Consider the following 14,863-nt stretch of genomic DNA (forward strand, 5'->3'; position numbering starts at 1 on the left):
GACTCCAGCTTTAGGGGATTTGACATTTCCTCTGGCCTCCAGGGCTCTGCATGTACATGGCACACATACAAGCAGGCAGAACATCATCCATAAAATAATCTTTTGAAAAACAACCAGGTAGGCAGAGACATGCCCCCTGTATGAACTGGAACTCTTGGGCCCCAGGGTGCTCTTTTGGGCCTGTGACTGGATACATGGAGCTGAGACAGTCTTGGCTTCGGCATCCTGGTTACGGACCTCAGCATAGGCTAGTAGTATGGCTTGGTTATCTCCTAAAGATGCAGGGTAAGCAAGCATTAAACCAGCACACTCAGGAAGCTGAAGCAGGAGGATTGTCTGGACCACATCAGATCTTATCTCCAAAATATCATTAACAAACAAAGAAGGGAATGTGTAAATAACTGATGGTGGACGTCGCTCACAAGCATCATCCGCTCACAAGCCTCGGTTCCTAAGGCTGCTCTGTGGCAGGCTCTCGACGACACCGTGGTGCACATGGGGATGCCAGGTTTTCAAACATTGAACTCCTCTGTCTTCTGGACTGACTTACTGTGAAGATGTCTGTCTCCACAGCGTGCTCCAGGCATAAACTGCCCTTCATAGTTCTTCCTTCAGAGTGTGGTGTCACCCTTTGCAGTGTCAAACTGGTTTCTTGCAAGTACATAGAGCACTTGACTAAGAGTCTAGGGCACTGTGAAGTACATGCTAAGCTCTCAGGAAGTAACCAGTTCTGATTTTGCGAGACTTTAGCATGGTAAAACTGCAGCACTGTGTGCACCCAGGAGTCACAGCCTCTCTTTATTTGGGTTTAACGCTTGAAGACCAACCATTGACCTGGTCTATTGGCCACTGAACTGAGTGAAAAGGAACCTGACTTTTATATAACTGAACGTAAATGAAGGCGACCTCCCTGGCAGCGTAAGCAGTGTATGTGATCCTAGAGAAAGTGCGGCTGTGGTTGTGCTGCCCCGTCTGTCCTGAGGACTGGGGTGATCGTATGCCCCAATTCAGAGTCATCCATAGCACTATGTGGTGTTTCCTTCTCGACGGGAGAGCAAGCGTCATTGCAGGCATTAACAGTGTGTGCTGCCAGTTTGAAGCCATGCCAAGTGTAGCGAGACGGCTGTGGTATCTTTTCCTTAAGGACAAGTGGCCTCCTAAGTGCAAAGTGGTTTCCAGCAGGCTCTTGCCTCATTAGAGATTACTGTGCCAGGGCTGTCACTGAGCTCCTGCGTGTGTGCGTGGGACTGTGTGAGCTGTAGGGTGGGAAGTGGGGACGTGTTTGTTTTATGTTTTCCCAAGCTTGTTTCTTTCTCCACTTCCAGATTGGGAGGAGTGCACTTGTGACCTCCTCTTCGTCTCTGCCTTCCTTCCCCTCCACACTTTCCTGGTCCAGGGACGAAAGCACCCGAAGGGTTAAGTACACTCTGACCGGTTTGCCCTGGAGGAGGGGCAGTGCTCCTTGGTGCTTTGTGCTTGGGAGCTGGCCCTTGTGCCCCGGCCCTTGCTAACAGCCCCCTGTCCTGCATGAAGCAGCGCTTTGCTCCTGGTTTCTCACAGCAGCAGGCACGTGCAGCCATGCACCTCTGACCTGGAGAAAGCTGGCCGGCTTCCACACTGTGCGCCTCCACACTGTGTGCCTCCACACTGTGCGCCTCCACACTGTGTGCCTCCACACTGCCTCTTCTCACCTATTTAACCAGCTCACAGATCATGTAGAGCGCACGTTCTAAGCGCACTGTCTCCTTAAGCAAATGAAACTTTAGCTAGCTACTGGTCACATGTGATAGGGCAGTCCACCCAGTTATTAAATTTAAAGTGTATTTGGGTCAGCACAAAAGTGTCACGGCTTTTTTTTAACTGCTGACTTACTTTATGTTAGCGCCATCATATCAAACAAGTCCCGGCCAGGCTCAGTTGTCCTGGTGTGCTCACAGAACAGAGGGGAGATGGCTACAGGCTTACAGCTCTCCACTTGAAGTAGTAGGCCAGACCCTTCTGCTGGTGTGGGACTCACACTTCAGTGGCCTCCCTGGCACCCACCTTTAAGAAAGGCCGCTAAAGGGTATAAAAGACTTAAGTGACATGGTCCCTGTTCCCAAAGGGACATTGTGTAAAAAGAAAAATGTTTTCATGTGCACAGAGAGCAGGCTGGTTTCCTCCTGTGGAAGACTGGGAGGGCCTGAGAGTCGGAGGCTGACCCTTCATATTCCAACTCAGTCTGTCTGTAGCAAGGGTAAAAAGAAGGAAGGGACCTGCGAGCAAGAGACCACCTTCCCCAGCAAGCCTCCATGTAGCCGCCACCCCTCAGAGTGCTGAGGACCCCTGTCCACTGCTAGGGCCACTGGCTACCCAGGTCTCTTTGCTTGGTACTTACAGTGTTTTGAGTAGCCCTGTAAGAGCACTGTAGCCTTTTGTTACAATGCCAGTTAAAGAACAGCAGGGTAATAAGGGACCCCCCCATTTTGTCAGTAATTATGTTAATGAGAGTCAGGTAGGCCCAGGTGACTCACCATAAAATTTTGTAGTTTCTCTGATTTGTGGCGTTTTGGTAGCTTTGAGAGGGACCAGCCGCTGAAGTGGTTCTGTGCACACTGAGCAGTGACGTCATCCAGGACCATGTGCGCCTGGCAGCGCTGCCCTGGTCAGGTTTCTGTGGTTTGTCTGTGCAGAAAGATGGCATGTTGTTCAGTAACTGACCCCACGCCGGCTACAGGGAACCTGTCTGTTAACAGCTCGAGAGAGCAGCACTTGAGCTCTCCTGGCTCTGCATGCTCACTGTAACTCTCACAGACTTACATGCTGGCTGCACTGAACCCATATGCTTTGACGGAGGAGGACTTAGTCCGTAAGTAATTTTGCACTGCACTTGAAGAGCGTTTCCTGAACGCTATTAGTGGGTGTGTCTCCCTCTTCTGAGATTTTCAAACAGACATTGGCACTTCTGGTCACTCTGGTAATGTATTCAGTTTCTAATGTCATCTTGACATCAGGGAAAGCATCATCTGTTACAGACATACGAGATTCCGGGAGGCAAAAGGATTGCGAATTTAAGCAACAAGTCTCAAAACCCAAAGTATATGCTGTGGGGTATTAATACTGTCTTCTAGATTTCTCTCCCTATGGGAGCGGTTTCAATGTACTGTCCAACATAGTTAAAATTCAGTTTGTGTGTGTGCATGTATGCTTGAAAATTGTTTTTAAGTAAAGATTAGTCAAACATTCCTTTACAAGTAAGAAAGGTCTTAGGGAGGTGGTTCTGACCTCAGACCCTGCTCTCACTGCCCCTGCTGGAAGGAATATGGTGTCAGTTACTGACTTCACCATGAGCAGGACAAACTTAGCTTGATAACCTCATAAAGCTCCTAGCCAATCACTCGCTGGGTGAATGACAGCGGGTAAAAAAGTCCATGGTGGATTTTAGGACGCCGACCTCAGCGTCTTCCATAGAGTGGGAAGAGGAAGTCAGGAGTCGGGGAGAGGCAAAGCATAGCCGGTCACAGAAGACACCCACCTCAGCTGGCTGAACCACAGACCTTATGCAGACTTCCCCAGCCAACTTCCTCTGGCAGCCATTTTTCTAGTTAAGGCTGCTGCGTGTCTCACATGACTCGAGGCCTCTACAATCACAGTCTTTGCCGCCACCTTCTGCATCAGTTAAGCCACCTAGGTGTATGCTTTGATAAACACGGTGTAAGTGCAGGAGACAGCTGGAAATGGCTAGTCAGTAATCAGTTTGGATCTTCTGTCGGCCTATGCTGGCGATTAGATGAGGGATTATCGCACACAGCAAGATGAACACAGAGAAATGGTTTTCTCACACCCTCGAGACCAGACTCTTCCAGAGGATGCCATCCATCCTCGCCACATCCCATCATGCTGACAGACAGGCCCCGCCTCTAACGCTGCTGCCATTCCTATGAAAGGTCTTTAGAGATTCCTGAAGGGAAGATACAGCCCATTGTAATCTCCACAGTTAGACCTAATCTCTATATAATATTCTGGGAAACAAAGTGGTTTGGAACTGACTTGTGCAGGGCTGAACCATTTGGTTCACAGGCAGCACTGGGCTGGCTGTCTTGAAAGCTCATGGAAAGCTTCCTTGAAGTCAACTTTTAGCAGCAGCCATGCAGGCTTCCCAAGCTTGTGGTAATGGAGGGATCTGCAGAGGGCTCTGGTCCTCTCCTCCTGCAGACTGCGCCTAAGGTGGCAGCTAGCTTGTTCTGGTCCTTTCCTCATCTGACGTTAAACCAGGGGTTAGCATCAGTGTCCAGCTCTGAAGTGTGTATCCAGATAGTGTTTGTTACTGACTGCACCAGATGGATGTGCATGTGTGCGTGTGTGGCTGTCAGACAGTTGGCTGCACGGCAGTCTGTTTAGCACTTGCTATTGAACTGAGGAGACATGGCGCAGAAGTTGAAAAGCCACTCTTTGAACCTACTATCTACTCATCTTTACTAGATTTCCAGTAAAGGGCTGGTTCCTGTCCCATATGAGCTCTGGGTTTGACAGTCACAGCCTGGCCGACTGGGGAGACCATGATGCTCAAACTAATGGGGTTCCTCTCTTTTTAGGCCTCCAGGTTGGAGAAGCAGAACAGCACCCCAGAGAGCGATTATGACAACACTGCCTATGACCCTGAACCAGATGACACGGTGTACGTGGGGAAGAGTGCAGGGAGTGGGCTGTTGGTACACACATGCAGGCCTCACCACCTCCAGCCCTGTATCTGTGGTCATGAACTCTGCCTTCTGTGCTCGCACTGCCACCTCCGAGCTCTTTGCTGACTGCAGTATCTGCTCTGCCCTGTCAGTGCTGTGCCGTGTGGGCAGTAGCCACAGTCCACACTGGTTTCCCAAGGCACCGGCCTGCAGGGGCGGCTGTGTACCTGTGCCCTCCACCAGCTGTTCCCTCATCCCCTTCACCTGCCACAGCCGCCCTGACCTCCTCCCCAGGATGGAGTGCAAAGGGCTCAGTGTGGCCGTAGGTGCCAGTCTCTGAGCACAGGGAAGGCGCCTCCTGCTGAACAAGACAGAGGAAGGCACAGGCACAGCCTGCTTGAGTGCCCGAGGTGTGGGTCAGAGAAGCAGATCCCGCTCATGAGTGCTTGTCATGCCTCGCTGTCCACAGGTCAGGCCGGAAGGGGCGGCAGCGGAGTATGCTCTGGCAAGGTGATGGCCCACTGCCAGACACAGCAGAGCCCCACGCGGTCCCCAGCCCCGCCCTCCCCAGCACAGAAGATGTCATCCGCAAGACTGAACAGATCACCAAAAACATCCAGGAGCTCCTCAGAGCAGCCCAGGAGAACAAGCATGACAGGTACGGGCTGCAGCTGTACTCTGGGAGAGTGAACCCATGCTGACTGGCCGGGCCGCTCATGCTGCTGACTGCAGGGTGGTCACTGTTGGTGTAGGGTTTTTATTGCTTTTGTCATGTTACAAAGTAATCTGAAAATAAATATATCTAGAAACAAAACTGCACTGTACTGGGGACAGAGGAGAAGCCACCTCACAACTGGCAGGTCAGTCTTCTGGCAGATGCTGCTCCTGAGATTCCCTGGGCCAACGTCCCCGACAGAATCATCCTGAGGGGAGGCTACTCTCGAGCTGTCAGGCTCCCTTGTGCTCATAGAATCCACGTGTTAACTTGGCATAAGGAGACTGTACCTTCCTGCATAGAGCAGAGGGCCCGCAGCCTCTGCAGCTCTGCCTGAGAGCACTGAGGAGTCTTAAACAAGAACCTCTCCTCAGGTGTTCCCGGTCTGTCAGATGCTCTGTGCTTGATCCCCTCACAGTTAGAACCACTGCTGGGCGAAACCGCACTTACACTGCCGCTCTCGGAGGTTGTCAGAGATATATCCACGTGCCCTCGGCCATTTCAGGTTCAAAGACTGCAATATGGTTTTGCTTCAGTTTGGGAAGATTTTATATAGAAATCCTGTCAGCGTCTTTTATGATTTCGTCTCCTTTGTTCTGAACAGCAGAAGAAAACGATGATCTCAAAGTCATTGGTTTATGCTTCTGAAGCTAGAGTTGGCCTAGAGGATTTACTCTTATTTGGTGTTCTATCCTTTCCTTGGGCATGGTGCTGTGCTGTGACAGCCTTCTCCCCTCTGCTTTCTTACCACACAGATCCGTCCCTTAAGTTTGACTAGGTGTGCCTGCACCTCCATCTTGGCTGTAGCTAACTTAGTCCAGGAAGTCCCCTCACCGTCCCTCAGCTCTCCTGCAGCCTCACTTGTCAGGGTTGTGTGTCTGTCATCTCATCCCTAACACACACACACCACACACACTACACACACACACACACACACACACCACACACACACGCACACACACATACACACATACACACACACACACCACACACACACGCACACACAAAACACAACATACACACCACACACACATACCACACACACTACACACACATACCACACACACACCACACGCACATACACATACACACACACGCACACACAAAACACAACATACACACCACACACACACACACATACCACACACACACCACACACCACTCACACACACATACGCACACACACACACATACACATACACACACACACGCACACACAAAACACAACATACACACCACACACACACATACCACACACACCACACACCACTCACACACACATACACATACACACACACGCACACACACAAAACACACACACACCACACACCACTCACACACACATACACACACACATACACACACACACCACACACACACACACATACGCACACACGCACACACACAAAACACAACATACACACCACACACACACCACACACCACTCACACACACATACACATACACACACACGCACACACACAAAACACAACATACACACCACACACCACCAACCCACACAGTAATATAAAATTACATATAGAGATGGCTTTTGATAGATTTATTCAGAAGTCAATTTTATGATTTAAAAAAGCAGGGAAAGAATGTTGCTTGAGGCTTTGAGTCTTTGATGGTTAGGAAGGGCTTTGTCAGGCCAAGCCTGCTGCAGTCTTGACGGTGTTTCCTTGCAGAAAGTTCCTCCAAAAGTGCTTTCCCCACGCCCATGCCCCTCCCAGGCAGTGGGCAGTCCTGCACACAAAGCCTCGGCTCTATGGCAATGTTGCATTGAGAACTGGCCCTCCGGCCTGTCAGTGTGTTTGTCCCTCCCTCTGCATCCTCTAGCATATAGTCAGTCCTCAGGCTGCAGACTTGCACAGTAAGCTTCAGTGAGTCAGCCATCTGCTGCCCAGTCACATGTCAGTGACATGTAGATGCCCCTCGATCTAGACATCTGGAAGGTAGAATGAGGCGTAAATGAGTTGTGGCTGTCTTCACCTCTGTCGCCCCAGTACACACTGCAGATTTCGGGCTGGGACTGTTAGTGACAGGATGGGGAGCCTGCCTGTAGCCATGCGCCCGCTGTCCAGCGCACAGGGCGGGCACAGCCTTCGCCCCTTCGTTAACTGAGTAGAGATGGCGCCTGTGCAGCCTCTGGAGACTCTCCCTCTGAGTCATTTGAGCTGCGGTTACAGCCTCTCCGATATCTTACAGCTACATTCCCTGCTCAGAGAGGATACACGCCGCTGTGACCGAGATGGCAGCCCTGTTCCCCAAAGTAAGTCGCTTCCTGCTTTCTCTTCAAGTGAGCTGCTCAGCACTGCGTCCTGACCTTTGTGTCATCGCGGTGAGGAGATGAGCCCTGGGCACGGCACCACGAAGCTTTACAGCGCGTAGCCTCTTTCTTATGTCTCTGTACCACAGTTGTTAAAGATGTCGTCTTACAGGGCTTTGGGACGCTTTCACAGCGCGTGAACACCAGTTTCAGCGAGGCGGCGATACCTAAGTCAGGTGCTGCCAGGCAAAGCTTGGAGTTTAGGCTGGTGATCGCCTCTGGGAGGGAGTTTAGGATAGTGATCGCCTCTGGGATTGGGTTTTCAGCACCTTGAAAGAGTGCTTCTTCCCCTCTCCTTAGGCCACAACCTATAAAGGTTTAAAATGCCCAACTAGCTGGGTGATGATGGGGCACTCCTTGGGAAGCTGAGGGTAGAGGGAGGCTAGCCTGGTCTATAGAGCAAGCTCCAGGACAGCCAGGGCTACACAGAGAAACCCTGTCTCAAAAAAAAAAAAAAAAAGTAAATAAATAAAAACCAGTAAAACATCCAACTGAGACAGTTGGACTTTATGGAGCAACCCAGGCTGCTCTTGGGAACAGGCTCACCCCGTGCTGCTGGCTCCCCCTCCCCTCCTCTGCAAATGCCTGTACTCTACATTTCAGAAACCTAAGTCTGACACGGTGAGGACTTCCCTCCGCCTACTAACGGCCAGTGCCTACCGGCTCCAGTCAGAGTGCAGAAAGGCTCTCCCAGGAGACTCGAGCTTGCCCACGGATGTGCAGCTGGTCACACAGCAGGTCATCCAGTGTGCCTATGACATTGCCAAGGCCGCCAAACAGCTGGTCACAATCACCACCAAAGAGAACAGCAGCTGAGCTGCGGGTGCCGCCCTCCTGTTGTCTGGAAAGTCCGGCTGCAATGTAGACATGAACTTTGCAGAGTTTTACAAAAATGTTTAATGATGACTTAAAACTTTTTAAGAGAAAACTCAGTATTATTTTTGCATGTTTTCTAACAGATTTTTGACTGTAATTTAACCCCTGCCTTATTTGTGCCTGTTTGCAGCTTAGTTCTGTCCTGTTGGATTGTCACCAAGTGCTTACTTAGGTCATGACCCCATGTGTTTAAAAGTAATTGTTCAGAGTTTGTTACAACTTTCCCATCCTTTAAAATCTCTACCAATGCCTAAAACTATAATTGATATTTTTAGTAAAACATTTTCGTAAGAGATAAGAAAATTGGATTTTAAAACAGCAGTAGCAGCAGCTCTTCCTTCCAAGCATTGGCAGTGAGAGAGCTTTCCGTCCTGGGGGCCTCAGCTCGGGTGTCTTCAGGTGTGTATGGAGAGCAGGGCCTCGCCGCTCCCCAGGGACAGCGCATCTCTTAGGAGTGACCAGGAACTGATCCTTTTCTAACTTTTGTATCATGTTAAGTGTTGTCTTATTTAATATTTTTATCTTGATTTTCTATCTATAAAGATTTTACCATCATTTTGAAGTCTCCATAATGTCCAAAAAAGTAGTTACAAACCCACCCTCCACACCAGGTTCCAGTTGGCCACATTCAGAGCAGGAGCACCACCGATTGTGGGGGGCCTGCTTCCCCCCCCAAGGCAGACAGTTCACTGTGAACTTGAGGCAGAGATCCGTCAGTCAGTCAGTGTCACAGGCCTTGCTGACGTCCTTTGCGTGTCTCCTCTGGAAGGACGTCTTCCCAGGTAAGACACAGGGTCTCAGGTTCCCCGTCTCCTCACTGGCACTTCCTGACTAGAAACCCTGTGGCACTGCAGGAAGAGCTCCCCGTGTGCCCTCGCTGGCGGCAGCTCTCCCAAAGCCCCACAAGGGCAGAGCTTGACACCCAGGCCATGGCAGCACTGGGGTTTGCTGTGCTGAAGGCACTTTGTCCTTCTGAGTGTTAGAGAGAGCCCGACCCTGGTTCACACACTGCTTCTCTTCTGTACAGGTGGGGCTCAGGCTATTAACGCCAAGCAGCCAGGTGCACAGCCCACCCAGCCTGTGAGGACAGCAGCTTCTCCCACTCGTGCCTCTCATGCTGCTATGCAGAGTAGACTATAGCTGCCGGCACTTTGGCTTTGCAAAATCCCAGAAACATGGGTTGTTTATGACCTTTTTCTAACTAGCAGTACGCATGGTCAGCCCAGGCATGCCCACCCTCACTGGAGGAAGTGAGATGTGGCCTCCAGACTGCCTCTCAGCCTCTGCTGGGCTCTGTAACCCCCACAGGAGTGCTGGTGTTACCGGACACCAGAACCCGTGAGCCAGCTCTGGAAGGCAGCCATCAGTCTCCCATAGAACAGCTAAAGTGAGGTGGCCTCACCGTGCTGAGCCTGACTCATAAATCCCCACTACTGGTCAGATTGTCCTGGAAACAGCGTCACCACAAAGTCGGGCTCACAACTCAGATCGCCCAAGCTGTGGCATGGGAAAGGACCAGCACACCAGAGGCCAGGCCCACTCATCACTGTATACAAACCTAAGTGCCACCTACCTGTAGGATGTCCAGGAGGGCCTTTTAGAAAGGGGCCTGCTAGTTCGAACTCAGGCATCGTCTTTGACAAGCTTTTCCTAGTGCTTCAAGGACTACTGCCTTCCTGGCAGGCTCCCTGGAGCTGGTTCCAATCCTGAGCTGGTTCCCACCATCCCCAGGGAGAACAGGCCTCTGTCAGAAGCTTCTAGGGAGAGAGCTGTATGAGGTGGAGCGTCGTAGAACACTGTCCACAGGAAATCAAAGAACATGGGGCCAGTACAGCATTTCCAGATGCTCCCAAGAACACCAGAATTCAGTCAGTCCCATGTCCTCCTCAGGCTGAAGCTCCTGAGTGGAGGCCTGAGGAGGCAGCAGGAGGGGCCCACACAGACTCCTGAGACCTGGGCTTGGAATACACTGCTTCTGTAAGCAAATACATTCTGTCTCAATGCTTACCCTGACCATTTTTTGCATGTGGGTCCCATTGCCTTGCAGGAGTGAGCTCTGCATCCAATCTGGCTGCTCTGTCCCTTCTCTGAGATTCTGCCTTCCTGCCCATGTACCCATCTTTCTAAGACCAAGAGGATGAAGGTACAGTTGATGGAGCAGGCCCTGCCCCGAGCTCCATTCCCAGAAGGCACCATGGCCTCAGCACCATGGTTCTTACTTGCCAAAGACTAAGTCTAGTGTTGCATGCAGTGGTGGGGGCTCTACCCTGACTGCAGTGACCTCCGTCGCAGAACCCAGCTTGAAAGTAGCATATTTCATCCTCCATGGCTTCCACGAACTTGTAGTCCGTTTTCCTTTCCTTCCTTGTCCTAGTTGGATATAACCCACGCTCTTACAAAGCAAAGTGCCTGCATAGAGGAAAGTGGATGCATTGCACACCCGGTGCTAACCCCTCACTCGTCCTCCTGTGGTGGCTTCTCAGTCGGCATCCTGGTCCTGAAGTTACTGTCCCCCCCTGTAAAGCCGTTCTGGAATCTGTGCCCATCGGTTATGCAATAAATAGTCTCCCTCCAACTGCCGGGTGTTCCTGGGCACTGGGTGGGGCAGGGTGTTGAGGTTTGGTCTTTTATCGATTGTCTTGTCGTGCTAAGTGCAGGCCCCCAAGACCTGGTTGTCCCAGAGACCAGGGAGTCCCCACTGAAGGCACTAAGTGACCCTGCCTACCAGGTTAGTTCTGATTGGTAAATAAAGAAGCCAACAGCTGGGAAGAGGAGACATAGGTGGGGGTTAGGTTTTTTTTTTTTTTTTTTTGGTTCTTTTTTTCGGAGCTGGGGACCGAACCCAGGGCCTTGTGCTTCCTAGGTAAGCGCTCTACCACTGAGCTAAATCCTCAGCCCTGGGGTAAGTTAGGTTTTAAGGGCGCAGGGTTGGAGGAGGACCATGAGGAGAAGGTGGCAGGAGGAGGGAGAGTAGCCATGGGTTAGGAGTAAAGAAAACGTGGCCCTCAGGGCTGGCCAACTGGAGTTAAGAGCAGCCCAGATGCAACAGTCCTAACTCGGTTACGATAGGAAATAGATTCTAACAGCATAGAGGGCAGGCAGCTGCCCTGCATTTAGACTGTTTAGGGCTTGTTGTGAATATGAAGTTGTGTATGTGCTTCACCTGGGAACTTAAATATTTAACAAAGGCAAGGAAGAAACCTCAGGCCTAGATTAAATACTTTCTGCAACAGTAGGGCAAGCTCCCGTGTCGCGGTATCCATAAGGAGACGTGCTGTTTTAAGTCTCATTCTCTTGGGACACCCAGCTGAGTCTTTTCAGGCCGTTGGCTTTGTATTTGAGGCAGGGGTCTCATGTAGCTCAGGTGTGCCTTGAGCTGTCGTCCCCCTGCCTCTGCTTCCCAAACGCTGGAATTACGAGCATGTGCCACCATGCCTAGCTGTTCACCCATGTATCTGGCACACTTACTTACCCCAGTCATTTTTAGTTCAGCCCAAGCCGGCTCGGCACATATTCCCTCACCCTTCCCATCAGGCATCGGGCAATGGAAACAGCCCAGCAGTCTGTTTCTCTTTCAGAGCAAGAGCCCTGCGCAGGTGTGCACAGGGACTGCACTTGGGCTTGTTGGGGCCACCCTCAGCCCCGCCAGCATGTCTTGAGAAGTGACTTGATACTAAAGATGAAAGGAAGAGGGGACAAAAGGACCATTTCTGGGCCTCTCCAAATGAAGTCTGAGCAAGGTAGAATGTTCTACCCTGTGTGGCCCAGCTTCCCAGGAAGAACATGGAAGGGCCCACAACCCTCAGGTCAGACCAGCAGCTCACACTCACAGTGCTGCCTAGGCTAGGATCCTAAGAAGCACTGGGGAGCTGCTGTGCCCATCCCAGACCCACCCTGATCTCTCACTGCATTGTGTGAGCACTGGAGCTGCTGCTGCTGCTGCTGCTGCTGCTGCTGCTGCTGCTGCTGCTGCTGCTGCTCTATACCATGCCGGAAGGCCACTGCACTGCTGCAGACACGCTGTGAGGACCACACAGCACTTCTCCAGCTCTTGATCAGACATCATTAATTCCAGCTGCTCGGTTCTTTGTGGGTGACTTCTTCGAAGTACTGGTGAGATATCTGAGCCAGTAAAGGGACTTGCCTCAGAGCCTAACAACCTGGAACTGTGACTGTCACCCCGGAACCCACATGGTAGAGAAAATCAACTTCTGCCATTGTCCTCTCACCCCGTGAGTGCACCGTGGCAGGCGTACACACACACAGGAGCACAGAAATGAACCTCTGCGGTCTTCACAGTAGCTTATGGCAGAAGGTGTGTTCCCATCTGACAGGAGAAGCCAGCACTCGAGGAGGCAAATTCCCCCAGCGTGGGGAAGGTGAGGAATCTGGCAGTTGATATAACTGAGGTAAAGAAGCCACTGACAGCACCTCTGGAAGCCTCAAAGCCACTGCCAGGGCCTCACTAAGGCTGCTCAAATGGCTCTCGGCTGTCAGCCTGGGGCCTCCACAGCATGGTCTGTGCCGAGCTCTCAGGCCAGTGTCCCCGGACTGCTTGTTAGCTGAGGCCGACAGAAAGGGCTGCCTGCCGAGCTTTGCCCACTGAATTGGCACTGTGCAAGCGTGCTCTCCATCTGCAGGCTGGTCACAGGCCACTCACACAGAGGGACCCAAGAGTCCTGCCTGCTACCCAGCAGGCCAAGGGTGTGAGGTTGTTCAGGAACCATCTCTGCCCTCTGACCTTCAACCTGACTGCAAGTCCTCACACCTGCTTCCTATATTCAGGCGTCATGGAGCAGGGCTCCAAGAGGGAGGTATGACCTCGACAGCACCCCCACATCCAACCCCCACCTCCTGCACTCCTGACTCTTGCTCCCCATCCCGAAGCCCCCACAGCCCCTTCTCTGAGTCTCTAAACTGTTCACAGCCTCAGAATCTAATTTGTCTCCCAAATGGGGCATCTCTAAGGGGCTCTAAAGCCTCTTCCTACAAAACCCCTTCCCTCCCTGGGCTCACCCTCCTTGTCTCTCAGACCCACCTTGGTTCCTGATTCAAGTGGGGGATTCTGCCCATACCCCAGACAGAGATGGGGCAGGCACCCCAGCAGACTAGGTCTTCCAAGCTCTATGTTTTAAGTTCCCTCCAGCCCACATCTCCATAATCATTTCACAGAAGACATGGGCCCAGGAGGAGACATCTGACTGCCGTGTGGTGGGCACCAAGGATTGGAACTGGAAACTGGGCCAAGGAGGGCTGCGCAAGCTCCCTCGTTCAATGTGACTACCCATATCTGCAGGATTATAAAGTGCCCACTTGTGAGCTCACTACCAGGCAGTGAGCCAAGCAGGCACTACCAGGATCCCAAGCAGTATTGGCTTTACAAGGCCCTGTGAGCCCTCTGTCCTCTAGACTTCCGGCGGTTGCACAAAGCTTGTGTGCGTCTCCAGTAGAGTTTGGCTATACTAAACGTGTGACAAGGCCTCAGAATGTCTTTCGTATCCTATGTAGTCCCATCCTGGTGCTTGGGGGCAGGGGCCTGGCGCTGACAGGAGACTCCCACACTCACACAGGACAGGTGAGTTTTTCCTGCTAGTGGCATGCCATAGGTGCTAGGGTTTGGCTCCTGCTTACCTTGTAACTTTATCACTCAGATTTACCTTTTACATCATCGGTTTTTAAAAATTTATTACATTTTGGGGCTGGGGATTTAGCTCAGTGGTAGAGCGCTTGCCTAGGAAGCGCAAGGCCTTGGGTTCGGTCCCCAGCTCCGAAGAAAAAGAACCAAAAAAAAAAAAAATTATTACATTTTTATTTTCTGTCTCAAGAGCTCCTATTGCTGTGTGCAATGAAACACTATGACCAAAAAGCAAGTTGGAGAGGAAAGGGTTAATTTGGCTCACACTTCCACATTGGAGGAGGAAGTCAGGCAGGAACTCAAGCAAGGCAGGAGCTGGTGCAGAGGCCCTGGGGGGGAGGGGGGGGAGTGCTTACTGACTTGCTCCCTCTGGCTTGCTCAGCCTGCTTTGTTACAGAACCCAGGAGTGGCTCCACCCACCATGAGAGGGACCCTCCTTTATTGGTCACTAATTGGGAAAACGTCTTACAGCTGAGTCTCATGGAGGTGTTTTTCTCAGCTGAGGCTCCTTTTTCTCTGTTGACTCTAACTTGTGTCAAGTTGATACAGAAGCAGCCAGGAGGCTGTCTGTCCATGGACGGGGGACAAGTGAGAACCAGAAGACATCCTGTAGGAATCGGTTCTCTCTGAGGCTCCCATAGACT

The 14,863-nt window shown here is 51.5% G+C and overlaps 1 protein-coding gene across 13 annotated transcripts in view; it reads left to right on the forward strand.

Moving 5' to 3' along the window:
* Nucleotides 1-9,139, forward strand: part of Git2 (GIT ArfGAP 2) — a 40,883-nt gene extending 31,744 nt beyond the window's left edge. For 7 of the 13 annotated variants that reach the window (XM_006249447.5, XM_063271359.1, XM_063271354.1 and 4 more), the window contains 5 exons: nucleotides 1,326-1,415; nucleotides 4,575-4,657; nucleotides 5,131-5,319; nucleotides 7,588-7,651; nucleotides 8,312-9,139. In XM_006249447.5, the coding sequence (XP_006249509.1) occupies nucleotides 1,326-1,415; nucleotides 4,575-4,657; nucleotides 5,131-5,319; nucleotides 7,588-7,651; nucleotides 8,312-8,524 (639 nt within the window). In that variant the 3' untranslated portion in view covers nucleotides 8,525-9,139. The remainder of the gene's footprint in view (nucleotides 1-1,325; nucleotides 1,416-4,574; nucleotides 4,658-5,130; nucleotides 5,320-7,587; nucleotides 7,652-8,311) is intronic. The other 6 variants (XM_063271361.1, XM_006249445.5, XM_063271357.1 and 3 more) reach the window with 1 other exon arrangement.
* Nucleotides 9,140-14,863: the final 5,724 nt, after the last annotated feature.

This window comes from Rattus norvegicus, chromosome 12, assembly GCF_036323735.1.
Source record: "Rattus norvegicus strain BN/NHsdMcwi chromosome 12, GRCr8, whole genome shotgun sequence".
In the NCBI taxonomy this organism is placed as follows: domain Eukaryota; kingdom Metazoa; phylum Chordata; class Mammalia; order Rodentia; family Muridae; genus Rattus; species Rattus norvegicus.